Source organism: Coregonus lavaretus (genome assembly GCF_964263955.1).
Source record: "Coregonus lavaretus genome assembly, chromosome: 30".
Lineage (NCBI taxonomy): Eukaryota > Metazoa > Chordata > Actinopteri > Salmoniformes > Salmonidae > Coregonus > Coregonus lavaretus.
This window is the reverse complement of record NC_140017.1, coordinates 21,917,657-21,934,159: the sequence shown is the minus strand read 5'-3', so window position 1 is coordinate 21,934,159 and position 16,503 is coordinate 21,917,657. Positions and strand designations below refer to the sequence as shown.

At 42.1% G+C, this 16,503-nt stretch overlaps 2 protein-coding genes across 3 annotated transcripts in view; one reads left to right on the top strand and one right to left on the bottom strand.

Annotated features, from left to right (window-relative positions):
* LOC311106158 (trafficking regulator of GLUT4 1-like) overlaps positions 1-8,909 on the top strand; it is a gene marked incomplete at both ends in the record, with an annotated part of 28,769 nt that extends 19,860 nt beyond the window's left edge. The window contains 2 exons of the mRNA XM_084148485.1: positions 5,330-5,456; positions 8,890-8,909. Of these exons, the coding sequence (XP_084004611.1) occupies positions 5,330-5,456; positions 8,890-8,909 (147 nt within the window). The remainder of the gene's footprint in view (positions 1-5,329; positions 5,457-8,889) is intronic.
* A 4,670-nt stretch (positions 8,910-13,579) lies between these two features.
* Positions 13,580-16,503, bottom strand: part of gosr1 (golgi SNAP receptor complex member 1) — a 60,521-nt gene continuing 57,597 nt past the window's right edge. For both annotated transcript variants that reach the window (XM_084148176.1, XM_084148177.1), the window contains exons 8-9: positions 16,206-16,288; positions 13,580-14,232 (exon numbers count right to left, since the gene is read on the bottom strand). In XM_084148176.1, coding sequence (XP_084004302.1) covers positions 14,108-14,232; positions 16,206-16,288 — 208 coding nt within the window. In that variant the 3' untranslated portion in view covers positions 13,580-14,107. The remainder of the gene's footprint in view (positions 14,233-16,205; positions 16,289-16,503) is intronic.

Sequence of the window (16,503 nt, the reverse complement as noted above, 5' to 3'; positions counted from 1 at the left end):
AACAATTATGTGGAGTGGAGAGGCAGAGAGAGGCAGGGTTATAGGCTTTTATTGGCCGTGCAGGCCTCTCCAGGTAATAGGACTGACTGCTAGGCCCAAACTGCTACTGCACGCTCGGCACATTGGCTGGTTAAATATGGGCTTCAGGCTTCAGCCCGATGGATATTTTTCTCTTTCTGTTTAGGTGTGGGAAGTGGGAGCCGTGTGTGTTTGTGTGTTTGTGTGTGTGTGTGTGTGTGTGTGTGTGTGTGTGTGTGTGTGTGTGTGTGTGTGTGTGTGTGTGTGTGTGTGTGTGTGTGTGTGTATGCGTGTCAAATGGCTTATTAGTAATCTTGTTACGTTGGGTAGTTTTGAAGTCAGCATTCCCTCTGAAAGCTTGGAAATGACAGTGGTGGAAAAAGTACCCAATTGTCATACTTAAGTAAAAGTATAGATACCTCAATAGAAAGTTACTCAAGTAGAAGTGAAAGTCACCCAGTAAAATACTACTTGAATAAAAGTCTAAATGTATTTGGTTCTAAATATACTTAAGTATCAAAATTAAATGTAATTGCTAAAATATACTTAAGTATCAAAAGTAAAAGTATTAATAATTTAATATTCCTTATATTAAGCAAAGCAGACGGCACCATTTTCTTGTTTTTAAAAGATAGCCAGGGGTACAATCCAACACTCAGACATAATTTACAAGCGATGCATTTGTGTTTAGTGAGTCTGCCAGAGCAGAGGTAGTAGGGATGACCACGTGTTCTCTTGATAAGTGCATGAATTTGACCATTTTCCTGTCCTGCTAAGCATTCAACATGTAATGAGTACTTTTGGGTGTCAGGGAAAATGTATGGAGTAAAAAGTACATTATTTTCTTCAGGAATGTAGTGAAGTTAAAGTAAAAGTTGTCAAACATATAAATAGTAAAGTACAGATACCCCAAAAAACTACTTAAGTAGTACTTAAAAATATTTTTACTTAAGTACTTTACACCACTGGGAAAGGACACCTGATGTTAACAGATGGGGGTGTGATACTGAATGTAGAACAATGGACATATGGTAAATGTACAGAGAAATCAAAACAATGACAGTGCAGATACAGGAAAATGGGTATTCAGTGCTTAGCCAAAGCTTGATAGCAGTTACAGGACTAAGGCATTAGATCATTTTGTATAGAAGACTCATAACATACTGCAGCGTTGTAGCAGCAATTTAGCCATTACTGAAGTAGGCCTGCTGATAGAGTACTAAATTTAACCTGGACATTTAACCTGGACTAAAAAGCATTTTCAATGGCGATTTTCCATTGAGCTTGCTTTTTACTCCTGAACTAGGCTTAATCTGTCCCCTGGAAACAGACCCTTCATGTTGTATGGATAAAACAATGCACCATTGTCATTTATTTTTCCTCAAAAACATGACAGTGGATTTATTGGATTCCCATTTAATTACCTTTCACTAGCAGAGTGTTAAACTATGTGAATCATCAGTCTACCTCTGGAATAGAATAATATAATGCTTTCTCCAGGCCTTCTCTTCCTTAGAGATACAGTCTAGCCTCATACAAGCCTTTTACGCACCATCCAACATACTGTCCACATGAACCACCTCCCAGCTCTTTGACATTTTGCCCTGGGGGAAAACAACCATTGATGATGATTCATGATGCCTTATGTGAATACTTCAAATGTGTATCTGTCTATCCTTGAGGAGAAATCTGATTTGACATAATGAGATTGTTGTAAGCAGAAGGGTAGAAACATTGTTTTCACCGATCCAACTCGGTCAGATCAGTGATCTCTTAACATGGCGTCCTATAAGTTCAAGTACCAATCACAATGGGAATACAAAACAAAACATTATGTGATTGGTAAATTAACTCTCAAAATCAAACCAATTGTTTTTAGACATAGACTGACCAATCGAATGTGGTTAAGATCAGTGGTCTTTTTAGGGACGTAACATCCAACTGATAAAGGTGTGGAGTTGTTGAATCAGGTGTTTCAGTGAACTCTTACACACCAGGGTTTCCTACCCCTGCCCTGCCCTTGGGCTCCGTTCCAATACTGTAGAAATGTGTCCTGTCCTTCCTCCCTTAAAGTGGTCACTGATCTGACGTGACTGGATTGGTAGAAGCTAGGTCGTAGTGGAACTCTTGATCTCGCCTATCAAATCATGTTAGATCAGCGATGACTTCAAGGAGGGAGGGAAGGAAAGGAGACATTTTAGAGTTATCTGAATACACACGGGCATATACACACACACACACACACACACACATGCCAGGGTTGGGCTCAATTGGAATTGAAGGCAGTCTATTCAGGAAGTGATGTGAATTAAAAATTCAGAAATGTAAAAAAAAGTTTGAAATAAATAGATTCTACGTTTCAGTTTATTGAGAAGTCATTGAAAATAAATGCAATTTTGACTGCCTTCAATTCGAATTGAGCTCAACCCTGACACACACACACAGACACATACACACAGACACACACACACACACACACACACACACACACACACACACACACACACACACACACACACACACACACACACACACACACACACACACACACACACACACACACACACACACACTCCTGTCAGGCCCTCCCTACAGTACAGTAGCTTTCCTACTCCCATCCATGGGACCACACTCTTCATTATTAATGACAGCAGCAGGCTAGAGGGAGGGAGAGCACCTTCTTAGAGACTTTCTCCCTCTCTCTCTCGCCCTATCCTCCCTCTTTCTCGCTCTCTTCCTCATCTCTCTCTCTCCATCTATCTCTGTGTCTCTCTCTGTCTCTCTACCTCCATCTTCCTCTCAGTCTCTTTCTCTCATCCCTCATCTCTGATTCTCTCCTTCTCTCTCCATCTATCATCACCGATTCTCTCTCTCTCTCTCTCTCTCTCTCTCTCTCTCTCTCTCTCTCTCTCTCTCTCTCTCTCTCTCTCTCTCTCTCTCTCTCTCTCTCTCTCTCTCTCTCTCTTGCCACCTCTCGCCAGCCTCAACTGCAGTGGGAACAACCACAGGGCTGGGGGAGAGGATGTGGTGTGTGTGTTTGTTGTGTGGGCTTGCCGGGATGTACTGCAGAATGACAATCACATAGGTGAGATGAGAGGCCAAGTTTTTGCTGAATTTCACATTCATAAGAAAAATATAACATATATATAATTACTCTTTACTCTTTCTGAGAATACATCTGATTGGCTGGCGGTTTCTGACCCAGGCTTATCTGACTACCAGTGCACTGTGTGAGTTCCTGCCGCACTAGAGACAGCGAGGCTCATGGGTAGAGGGAGAGGGAGGAAGGACAGGAGAAGGGTAGGGGGGAGAGAGGGAGGGAGAGGGATGAAGGGAGGGATACACAGAGGGAAAGAGGGATGGAGAGGGAGAGCGAGTGAGAGAGAGAGGGAGGGGGAAGGGAGGGAGTGTTGCTCCCTGCAGTGATAAAAGTGTAATCTCATTCATCCCCAATGGAGGGAGTGTCTCCCAGCTCTCCAGCCCTCCTGCCTCGCTCTCCAAACATTCCTCTCCCGCCTCCCTCTCCCTCCCTCCCCCCCTGCATCCCTCTCCCCTCCCCTCCTGCCTACCTCTCCATCCCTCCCCCTCCTGCCTCCCTCTCTCTCCCTCCTCCCTCCTGCCTTTCTCTCCCTCCCTTCACCTCCTGCCTACCTCTCCATCCCTCCCCCTCCTGCCTACCTCTCCCTCCCTCCCCCTCCTGCCTCCCTCTCCCTCCCGCACCCTCCTGCCTTTCTCACCCTCCCTCCCCCTCCTGCCTACCTCTCCATGCCTAACCCTCCTGCCTCGCTCTCCCTCCCTTACCCTCCTGCCTACCTCTCCATCCCTCCCCCTCCTGCCTCCGTCTCCATCCCTCCACCTCCTGCCTACCTCTCCATCCCTCCCCCTCCTCCTCCCTCTCCCTCCTCCCAGCCCTGAGCATACACACCTGTCATCTAGGGAGCTCTCCCCGCACACACACATAACAGAGGATAACCAGGGAAACACAATGGTTCAATGCTTTATTTCACAGGAACAATGGTTCACTCACACATTACTCTACAGTACCTCAAAACAACAATGATGTCCTACCTGAGAACTACAATGAGTCATTTGGAGAGATGCCTGTTGAGTAGAGATCTGTTTGTAGCTATTGATCTCCATAATGTAGTGTAGTGGAATGGAGTGGGGGTTTTGTGTGTGTGTGTGTGTGTGTGTGTGTGTGTGTGTGTGTGTGTGTGTGTGTGTGTGTGTGTGTGTGTGTGACCACAGGAGGTGACTGAGAGACACAAAAGATAAATACCTCTGATTATGTCACCGGGTTGCAATTACCCAGGCCCTTATCCACTCCACTCCAGTCTGTCAACCTGTCTCTATGGTCTGCAGCAGATATACGTATAGTACCATAGTACCGTATAAAGCTGCCTTGTGTGATTTACAGTAAGGCCCAAACTACACTATTCATCAACTTCAACCATTAACATTAATCAACTTCAACCATTAACATTAATCAACTTCAACCATTAACATTAATCAACTTCAACCATTAACATTAATCAACTTCAACCATTAACATTAATCAACTTCAACCATTAACATTAATCAACTTCAACCATTAACATTCATCAATTTCAACCATTAACATTCATCAACTTCAACCATTAACATTCATCAACTTCAACCATTAACATTCATCAACTTCAACCATTAACATTCACCAACTTCAACCATTAACATTCACTAACTTCAACCAATGAATAGGCCTCAGTGTCATTTCCAAATATTGGATATACTTTATACAACAAGAATAACCTCTTGCAATGAAACGGTCCCAAATGTTGTAGAGCTGTAGGAAATCTCTCAGTTTGTGTTTGTGTTCATTCCCCTTTAAAGCCATTTCTCTGTGGATTAATGGACTAGCAGCTGATAAATATGTCACAGTGGAACACTTAGCGAGACTGAGTGAAACTGCCAAATTCAATCATGTCCAGGTATGTTTGAGAACAAGTTTAAAGCTGTAAATTGCGGTTAAACCGTGATCCCGTGAATCTCTGGATGGATTTAAGGGTTTCAGTTGTAAGATTCCGTTTTCCAACAAGAGCACAAGTCATACAGACATCAGACAGTTTGACTATATGATAACTAAAAGATGACATGAGAAAGGCATAGTTCAAGATTTGAGTTCAAGTTCATAAGTTGCTCTGGATGAGATTGTATGTTAAATGACCAAAATGTAAAATGTAACAACTCAAATAGTGTCATGACTGTTGTGTGTCTCTGTGAGGGTGTAAATGCACCTTGCCTTGTGTTGTGTGTCCTCTCCTCTCCTCTTCAGTCCAGAAACAGCCTGCAGTCGGGAGACATGGACGGCGCTAAGAGACTGGGTAAACTGGCTCGACTCCTCAGTGTTGTTTCCATAATCATAGGTGTGCTCATCATAGTCGTCTATGTAACGGTCTATGGTAAGTAACATGCACACACATATGTACACACACACCGCTGCAATGCATAAACACATGCACTTACACACACACACACACACACACACACACACACATACTGCATAACAATTCCAAGGTAATATATGAACATACATAAACATACACCAGTCTGTCATCAATCATGTTGATGCCTGGAAAGTGTGTGTGTCTGTGTGTGTGTGTGTGTGTGTGTGTGTGTGTGTGTGTGTGTGTGTGTGTGTGTGTGTGTGTGTGTGTGTGTGTGTGTGTGTGTGTGTGTGTCTGTATGTGTCTGTGTGTCAGCTCAGCAGATTTGTTAGCTCTGTGTGGATTGATTAAAGACTGCAGCTATAGCAGGCTGGGTTTGTGGCAAGGAGAGTATCCCTCCTGCTGTTTCAGCTACAGACCAGCCTGTCATACTGTAGGAATGACTGGACCTTAACCTTTCTCTCTCTCTCACCTCCCCCCTCTCTCTTCTCCAACAGTAACCAGTGTATAGACCATGAAACAAGAGCCCTGCTGCAAGCCAAGCAGAGGATGCAGCATGAAAAAATATATATATAATCTGTTGATTCCGAGATGAAAAATAAAAAATCATCACCACCTACTCCACACTGTAATTAAGATCAAGGCAAACAATTAAAAAGTTTAAAGAAGAGTAGGAAATACAGTAGGAAATACAGTAGCAAATTAATCAACCAAACCAAAAAGATCCAGATATGCATGCATTAGATTCCAGTAACATTTGCTTGATGAAGAAAAAGAAAATCCTTGATATAAAAAGTGTACTTTAAAAGAACGTTGGACGATTTACTTTAGGTTTGAGGCACTTGCTACTCTCATTGGATTCTATGTGGAGTAAAAAATACACTTAAGATGAAGAAGACAGGGATGAACAGAGGAAAAAAGTGATACAAACTTTTCTGTATCAAGAATGGAAGGAGACCTTGAAAATGGACTACAAGCTTTGGACTACAAACATCAAGAATAATAACCTACATATATACCTGGTTGGCCTGGCCTCCTGCATTGAAATCATATACAACTATACAGATATATTTGCAATATAAATATATATAGATGTATATCCATTTACATTTTATAAAAGTTGTGTATGTTGGGCTAAGCTGCGATGATTGAGACTTTTAAGTTAAGATGGCTGCCTGACCGGCAGTGGCTGTCGCCTAATATGGTTTGTCGAAGGATGTAATATTTGACCAGGGAACACGATTCAGAGAAGATGTTTTTGAATTTATGTAGTTTATTTTGTAGGTTTCTGACAAAAATAAGAGACCACTTGCATGCATGTCTTGACTGTAGATAGCCAACCTTTTTCATTTTGTTTGTGAATTCATATTTGTTTGTCTGTGTTTTTACTTGCTTAGAGACTTTGGAGAGTGAGTTGTACATAATGTGAGCGTTTCGGCCCCATGTGGGTTGACGGTGGGTAAGGACTCCACAGAAACAGAATACCCCCTCCCCCTTTCTTCTACCCCCCCTCTCCAACCCTCCTTTCCCCTGCCTTGCTGTGGGAGGGGTCTGACTATATTGATGCGCATGCCTACCCTACCCTCCCCATCCCCTCTCCAAACATCCATTGCAGAGCATGGTTATAAGGTCTGAGGATATTCAATTTGTCAGAACCATCACTCTCCCCTTGCCCACCACCCTCCTAGCTCCCCCTCCAACTCCAACACACCCTACCCCAGTACCTTGCCTCATTACCTGGACTGTTAATGTAACTTGTTTCACTGAATATATTTTGTATGACTTCAGAGACCAACGCCAATCCTTAACCTATTGCCACCGTGCTGTATCGGTATGACATGTATTTATATGAAGAATATATATGCAATATTATATAGGCATGCTTTGGGCTAAACAGTACCCAGGTTTTTGTATGTCACTGTAAGGACCTGCTGTAACGTTAAAGGAACATTGTTTTGAGGTTTGATTGATTGGCAGCAGTTATCTCTGTACATGTACTGTAGCACACCAATGTGTCACCATGCCATCTGGAATAAGTCACACAGTTTGTTCAGATCCAACTATGGTAACACAACAAAGGACTGTTATATTGACACGCTTCAGATGTTTACTGCAAGGTCATAACACCTCTTATAAAACCTTCATAACCACTACATAATGCTTCATAACACCCTTGTTTGGACTTACATTCACGTTTGTATTACTACTCATAACTCATTCTCTTCAACTCCAATTTGATTTCAATACTGTAAGTTGACATTAGCGATTATCAATGGTTCCACTGCTTGTCTTATCCTGGCAGATAAATGCAATCAAATCATTATCATATCATTCTCTCTCTGGCCTCCTACACGAGGCCAGAGAGAGAATGATATGATAATGATTTGATTGCATTTATCTGGCCTGAATTTAAAATCTTAAAAGAGATATAAAGTGATTGATAAAGCACCTGTAATTGGTGAAATAGGTCACCATATTAACATTTTCGAGGTCTCATTTAGAGGATTCAAACTATGAACACCTATTGGTTAATTCCAATACTGCCCCTGTATAAGCATGCAAAGCACTTGGTCAATCCAGATCTAACCCAAAGCGAGCATTGACAAAACATTTCCAATCAGAAAGTCACAGCAATTAAAACCTGGAAACTCTCTTGACAATATAATGTTAACATTTTTGGCATCTGTACTGTATTTCTAGAAACAACAAATAGAAATAGGACCACAGCTGGTGAATGACTCAACATGGTCATGATGTTTAAAGGCACTGAACTCATGACAGTACATCTTTGGGTATGATAACCAAAAGGGCAGCAAGTTTATGTTGCTATATAAGTTATATTGTACAGTAGGAAGCTCCTGCAGCCACAGTGTGCTTCACTGGACAGATGGGCTGAAGAGACATCCCTGTCTAAAGAGCTCTAATGTTTATCTCTGGGCAACAGGCATGCACAAACTAACTTCCCACACACACCTAAAGGGCTTTTAGAAAACTATCTTGGGGGGGAGAAAGTAGATGGCTGCTTTTATGTCATACAGTAAGAGCAAATGGCAGAGAGAGAGAGAGAGACCCCAATCAAGCAGGAGAGTTTCAGTGACTCAGTCTGCCATTGAAAACCCAAAATTCAACTTAATTCCCATAAGACAAATTTGTATGGTAATTTCTCTGTTATCACATGAAATACCACACTCACCTTCCACACTTTTCCAACACATACTTCCCTGACAGTCTTTCTGCTGTGAGATATATACGTGCTGTTCTGTGTCAGTAAAACAGTGACTTTCAATTAATGTCTATTTTTTTATGTCCTGATTTTCCCCCCTCTATGTTGTGAACATTCTACATGTCTGGAATAAACATTACAATGCATGGTCTATGGTGAGTTGGACTGATTTATGTTGGTTGGGATAGCGTTGATCGATGTGTGTTTGTGCTTGTGTATGTACAGAGTATGACATAGAGGAATAGTCTAGGGGGAAAACTACTGAGTATTTTATTTTACCTTTTTTTAACTAGGCAAGTCAGTTACGAACAAATTCTTATTTACAATGACGGCCTACCCCAGAGGACGCTGGGCCAATTGTGCGCCGCCCTATGGGACTCCCAATCACGGCCGGATTGTGATACAGCCTGGAATCGAACCAGGGTCTGCAGTGACCCCTCTAGCACTGAGATGCTAGAGGTGTAAAGGGTCAGACAACCTGCCTTTTAAAGTGGCGTCTGGAGTAAAGCAGCAGCAGCTCCACTGACATAATGATCAAAGTTAATGTTCCTGTCTGGAACAGGGAAAGGTGTGGAGCTAAACCCTCATGTTAGCACACACACACCCTTGGACTACTTCACTCCTTTTCCTCTCTCACACACACACAACGGATAACAGAATACTCACGCACCGACACACACCTCCAGTTCTCTCAGAAAACCCAAAAGCACAGTCAGCACAAACAAATAATACATGGAATTAACATTTTTATAAGTATTTTTTATTGATTATTACAGAATAAGATTGGGTCTCTTTAGCTACAGCAGTAGCCCCTTGGTATACACAGTTGAAGTAGGAAGTTTACATACACCTTAGCCCAATACATTTAAACTCAGTTTTTCACAATTCCTGACATTTAATCATAGTAAGAATTCCCTGTCTTAGGTCAGTTAGGATCACCACTTTATTTTAAGAATGTGAAATGTCAGAATAATAGTAGAGAGAATGATTTATTTCAGCTTTTATTTCTTTCATCACATTCCCAATGGGTCAGAAGTTTACATACACTCAATTAGTATTTGGTATCATTGCCTTTAAATTGTTTAATTTGGGTAAAACGTTTCGGGTAGCCTTCCACAAGCTTCCCACAATAAGTTGGGTGAATTTTGGCCCATTCCTCCTGACAGAGCTGGTGTAACTGAGTCAGGTTTGTAGGCCTCCTTGCTCGCACACGCTTTTTCAGTTTTGCCCACACATTTTCTATAGGATTGAGGTCAGGGCTTTGTGATGGCCACTCCAATACCTTGACTGTTGTCCTTAAGCCATTTTGCCACAACTTTGGAAGTATGCTTGGGGTCATTGTCCATTTGGAAGACACATTTGCGACCAAGCTTTAACTTCCTGACTGATGTCTTGAGATGTTGCTTCAATATATCCACATAATTTTCCTTCCTCATGATGCCATCTATTTTGTGAAGTGCACCAGTCCCTCCTGCAGCAAAGCACCCCACAGCATCATGCTTCACGGTTGGGATGGTGTTCTTCGGCTTGCAAGCAACCCCCTTTTTCCTCCAAACATAACGATGGTCATTATGGCCAAACAGTTATATTTTTGTTTCATCAGACCAGAGGACATTTCTCCAAAAAGTAAGATCTTTGTCCCCATGTGCAGTTGCAAACCGTAGTCTGGCTTTTTTATGGCGGTTTTGGAGCAGTGGCTTCTTCCTTGCTGAGCGGCCTTTCAGGTTATGTCGATATAGGACTCGTTTTACTGTGGATATAGATCCATTTGTACCTGTTTCCTCCAGCATCTTCACAAGGTCCTTTGCTGTTGTTCTGGGATTGATTTGCACTTTCCGCACCAAAGTACGTTCATCTCTAGGAGGCAGAACGCGTCTCCTTCCTGAGCGGTATGATGGCTGTGTGGTCCCATGGTGTTTATACTCGCGTACTATTGTTTGTACAGATTAACGTGGACCTTCAGGCGTTTGGAAATTGTTCCCAAGGATGAACCAGACTTGTGGAGGTCTACAAAAAAAATTCTGAGGTCTTGGCTGATTTCTTTTGATTTTCCCAGGATGTCAAGCAAAGAGGCACTGAGTTTGAAGGTAGGCCTTGAAATACATCCACAGGTACACCTCCAATTGACTCAAATGATGTCAATTAGCCTATCAGAAGCTTCTAAAGCCATGACATCATTTTCTGGAACTTTCCAAGCTGTTTAAAGGCACAGTCAACTTAGTGTATGTAAACTTCTGACCCACTGGAATTGTGATACAGTGAATAATAAGTTAAATAATCTGTCTGTAAACAATTCTTGGAAAAATTACTTGTGTCATGCACAAAGTAGATGTCCTAACCGACTTGCCATAACTATAGTTTGTTAACAAGAAATTTGTGGAGTGATTGAAAAACAAGTTTTAATGACTCCAACCTAAGTGTATGTAAACTTCCGACTTCAACTGTACTGCTGCGCTGAAAAACTTACCATGGGGATGAAATCATAAATAGAACGAGCCTCGCAAGTCAAGTGTGCTTGAAAGGTCTATGGAACCACAAAAACAAAATGTTTGCTTATTTCTCAAAGTGTTTTTTGTTGATGCCACCTTTACTTCTTTCTTGTTTGTGGTTCTCCTATACCTCATTAGATTCCCTCCTGTGTATTGCATCTGTGTGCTATGCTAGAATCAGCCTTTTACACTCACTTACTTTCTACTTCTTTGTGGAAGAACTTGAGTCACAGTGAAAGTACACAATACTTAGTTCTGCTCCAGTGATCTTCAAACCAGACCAAAGGATCTGAAATATTCAGGAGTGCTACACTGTAGCACCAGAGTAGGCTAGTTGTGTTTACTGTAAGGATGTTTGCTGAACCAGTTATAGACCAACAGCAGTACTGCATTCAGATGCCAAAATACAGTCCCCCATTTGCCCTCAGAGAAGAGCGAGAAACCTGAAAATAGTGATAAAGAATTACATTTACGTCATTTAGCAGACGCTCTTATCCAGAGCGACTTACAAATTGGTGCATTCACCTTAAGATAGCCAGTGGGACAACCACTTCACACATTTTTTTTTGTTTAAATTTTGAGGGGGTGGGGTGGGTAGAAGGATTACTTTTATACTATCCCAGTTATTCCTTAATGAGGTATGGTTTCAAGTGTCTCCGGAAGGTGGTCAGTGACTCCGCTGTCCTGGCGTCGTGAGGGAGAATGAATGAAGAATGAAAGGAATAAAGTGGATAGTGACATCATATGAAAAAGGGGGAAATTGGTGTACTTGGAATATTTTTAGGTAATCCCACTTCATGTAGCTATACCAATAACAAACTTCAATATTTCACAGTCAACTGAGAAAATGTAAATCAACTGTGACTAAAACGTCCTTGTCTAGTTACCAGATGATAAATGGTGATATGTAAGGTGTGACAGACAGAAAGACGAGGTCATTAATTAAAAACTTGGTAGTTGGCTATGGAGATGACAGGGGAGTCATGACAGGTTCCTGTAGAGTCCTGGGGGGAATCCTTCAACCCCCACAGACTGCAGTTATATCTCCCCTGCAGTGTGGCTGTCATGACACACACACTTGTCACAAGCAGGCAGGTGCACACACAGTTTTACAAAACAGAGGTCTGAGGGAGTGAGTGTGGGTGACTCAGATTCTGTCAGAGTGAATTCATGTCAGAGCACCTGATTTCTCCAACAGTAATCTAGCTGCTGCAGCCTTGTTTACTGTAACATCTGCAGCCTCTTCCACTGTAAAACCACTTAAAATGCCACTGACAATTTCAAGCTAGAAAAACTAAACTCCTTTCAACTGTAGCATCTTTCAAATCAACATTTATGTTAGGGATGTTAAATGTTAGTCGAATAACCGATTATTCAGCCTAGAACTGGGGTGGGGATTACTGGGAATGAACCAGAATGATCAGAGGGTTTGGCCAAGACTATTGAACAGAAGCTTTCCTTTGTTAAGACTCTGATCTCAATATGGTTTCTACTACAGCTGCTTAAAGTGTGAGACACAAACAGACTGGTGTTTCTCACAGCTCTCTGAGCTACAGTAGGATAGGCTTCCATCCAAAACTACAGCCAAGCCCTTGGTGGTTAGCTTAGTTAGCGCTTAGCTTAGTTCTGCTCTGAGTGTCTACCTCCCTGCTCACACAAACATCTCCAGTGAGCTCCTTTCAGTTCGTATCATCAAACATTGACTGGGAGTTCCCTGTGAACTAATACTCCACTTTATCTTCTCCAGGAGGCAGTATAAGGTGAGGCAGAAGGGGAGACAGGTTTGAGGTTCTGTATTGCGATGGGCACATACGGTAGAACAGAATCATAACTTATAAAATCTGTGTTCAGAACTAAAATTGGAGCACAGATTTTCAGTTGACATCAATGTATGACTTAACGTTTGTTGACTATCTCAAGGTAGGCCTTAGCAGGATACGGTCCTAGATCATGACGAAGCACAAAGAAGCCTGAATGCTGATCACTCTTACAGATCTCTGGATTTTAGGTGATCTTGTGTGGCTCAGTTGGTGAGAGCATGGTGCTAGCAACACCAAGGTCGTGGGTTCGATTACCACAGGGGAGCACATACACGAAAAATGTATGCATGCACTCACTGTACTGTAAGTTACTTTGGATAAGTGTCTGCTAAGTGGCATATTAAGCTAAGTAGATGAATCTTAGAATCGAGAGGGAAACACGTAATGAAAGAAGTCTTTCAGAGTTTTAGTTTAACCATACACCTGTATGTGGCCATTGTTTAAAGTACTACAGTGATTATGAAGTCATCCATGCAGCACAACAGAATAACGGTACTTGCAGCACTAGAGTTCCATCAATGGTCTTCAATGCAAAACACAATTTCTCAATCATCAAGTTAAAAAAATATACATTGAAAAATAAAATGATAAGTGCCTAGTATCACATACTGTAAATGAATAATTTATTAATAATGCACATTGTACAGCCCATGAGGATGAACCTCCTGAATCTGCAGTCACTAAAAAAAAGGACCATTCAACTAAAAATCCTTCCACCAGAGAAATCAACAGACAGCAAACAGTCTCGCTTTCGTTTTCACCATCTGTCTTCAGAGCATTCAACTCCTTCTTGAAGCAAGTGTTCATATATATATATATATCTTTAAAATCTAGTCATGTTAGTAAATTTGGTCTCTGTTCCCTTAACCAGAGTTGAACAGCACATTAACTTGTGATAAAAAATAAAATAAAATAAAAGCTGCTGCTCCATCTCCCATCTCCTTCCCTCCCACTGCTAAATACAAATCAGGTAGTCAATGCTGGCTTCGATCAATCCTGTTAACCGATTGGGCCAAGGGGGCGTCTGTCTGTCCGTCTGTTCAGTAGCCTCCAATCACTAAAGCACATTCTCCAGAGTTCTGATTCCGATGTCACAAACGCAGAGTAACAATTGTTCGACAGGTCTGTCCGTCATCAGTGGAAGGCATAGAGCAGCAGGAGGATGGTGCAGATGCCGATGACTCCGCCCAGGATTAGGGAGTCTCGCCTCTTTCGCAGGTTGATTCGCTGGATGAGGTTGTTGATGGCTGGGAAACGATCTGGAGTAGGAAGTTAAGGGAAACAGAGAACCAAGTGCCAACCACCTCTTATTACAAGTAATGTTCAGATAATCATTAAATTGGAAATATAAACTGGGTGGTTCGAGCCCTGAATGCTAATTAGCTGACAGCCGTGTTATATCAGACCATACACCACGGGTATGACAAAACATTTATTTTTACTGCTCTAATTACGTTGGCAACCAGTTTATAGCAGAAATAAGTATCCCGAGTGGTGCAGTGGTCTAAGGCACTGCATCGCAGTGCCACTAGAGATCCTGGTTCGAATCCAGGCTCTGTCGTAGCCGGCCACGACCGGGAGACCCATGGGGCGGCGCACAATTCGTCCAGGGTAGGGGAGGGAATGGCTGGCAGGGATGTAGCTCAGTTGGTAGAGCATGGTGCTTGCAACGCCAGGGTTGTGGGTTCGATTCCCACGGGGGGCCAGTATGAAAAAATTATGTATGCACTCACTAACTGTAAGTCGCTCTGGATAAGAGCGTCTACTAAAATGTAAATACGGCACCTCAGGGGTTTTTGGTATATATATTTTATATTTATGTCATTTAGCAGACGCTCTTATCCAGAGCGACTTACCGCGCCTAAGGGCTGTATCAAGGCACTGCGCGTTACGTAGTGCCTAAGAACAGCCCTTAGCCATGGTAGATTGGCCATATACCACACCCCACCCCACCCAGGCCTTATTGCTGAATTATAATTTTTAAAAAGCCAAACTGCCTGCTTTTCTGGTGTCTTTGCTAAAAATACATCTGTATCTCTGAAACTAAATCTTCTCTTTTGACAACAAAGTGAAATATGATCCTATATGTTGTTCACAGCAAACCCTAGCAGCAGTGAGGAATGGAGCAATTTAAACCCCTCAATCCCCCCACAATTAAATGGACCAGATTGCTCAGCATGCTCAGATATTTCCTTAGAATCAATAGTTTTTCCCTCCAGAGGCTGGTGCCCCATGTGAGGAAGATGTTGAATCATCCGGCCGGAAGGCCTGATAACAATGCTCTCAGAGCAAAGAGAAGAGACCAGACAGAATCAGGCCCCCATTAAAGTAGCACTCCAGTCTCCTTTTCACCTCATTTAACACCTGATTTACTTAACAAAAGGCACATCTCAATAGGTGGTCCAGGTGTGTCATGACATAGCACAAGGGAGGGGGCCTTCTCTTTTGTTCCTCTTTTTCTTTATTGTTCCTCAAGCAAGGGGGAGGCAGATGACATCACAAATTCCCATCAGACCAACTGATTGAACGCCCTACTCCTTGAAGTTTGCAGTTGTGTCTAAAAACTTTTTTTTTTACCCCTTTAGTGCGTTTACTTTACTGTATTTATACTTGGGATATCACTTTCAACAGGAAACGTTTGAAGATCACTGGAGGATGTCTTTGTAGCCTCAGACTGAGATAAAGCTTTTTAATTGAAACATGCTCAGTGTGCCTTTTAAACAGTTAGGATGCGTAATGTGAACTGACAGGCACTTCATTGTCTGGTTGCAGCTCACAAGAGATAATAGTATGGTAAATAGGAAGCCTAATGAGTAAGAGTTTAGCACTAACAATGCCAAGGTCGTGGGTTCAGTTCCTGCAGGGATCACTTAATATGTATTCACTTACATTTACATCATTTAGCAGACGCTCTTATCCAGAGCGACTTACAAATTCTGTAAATTGCTTTGGATAAAAGTGTCTACTAGGTGGCATTAAAAGACAATTATAATCTAATAAAAGTTAATCTCCAGAATTTCTTGTCTGATTAAAAGGCAAAATAAGGTATATTTGTGAATTTGTTCATTCTTATGTGAATTTGTTCTCATGTGAATTTGTTCTTTCTCACACAGACATGAACATAGGGTTGGCTTCCCAGACACTGATTAAGCCTAGTCCAGGACAAAAAAACATTATGTTTAATGCAGAATCTCCAATGTTCATAAGGTTTGCTTGGTGTTGTAAAGGATACTGGCCAGAGTGTTGACCCTGCTCTGTATGGACTTCAACAGCCCTCTCTGGGATGTCATGTTCTCCTTGGTCGCCATGGCAATACTGAAGGGAGAGAAGAAGAGAAGGAAGAAGAGTGCCAGGTTAAAATCAGGGGAGAGGTGACCCACCCTACAATATCAACCCTGTAAGTCTTGTTATAAACAGATTTTCTCTAGCAGAGAGTTTGAGGCACAATTGTGTGTGTAGGTCCCCCAGGTGCAACTACCATGACAGACAGAAGGCAGGTGGAGGAGGAGAAACCCATTAGAGGGGGGGGG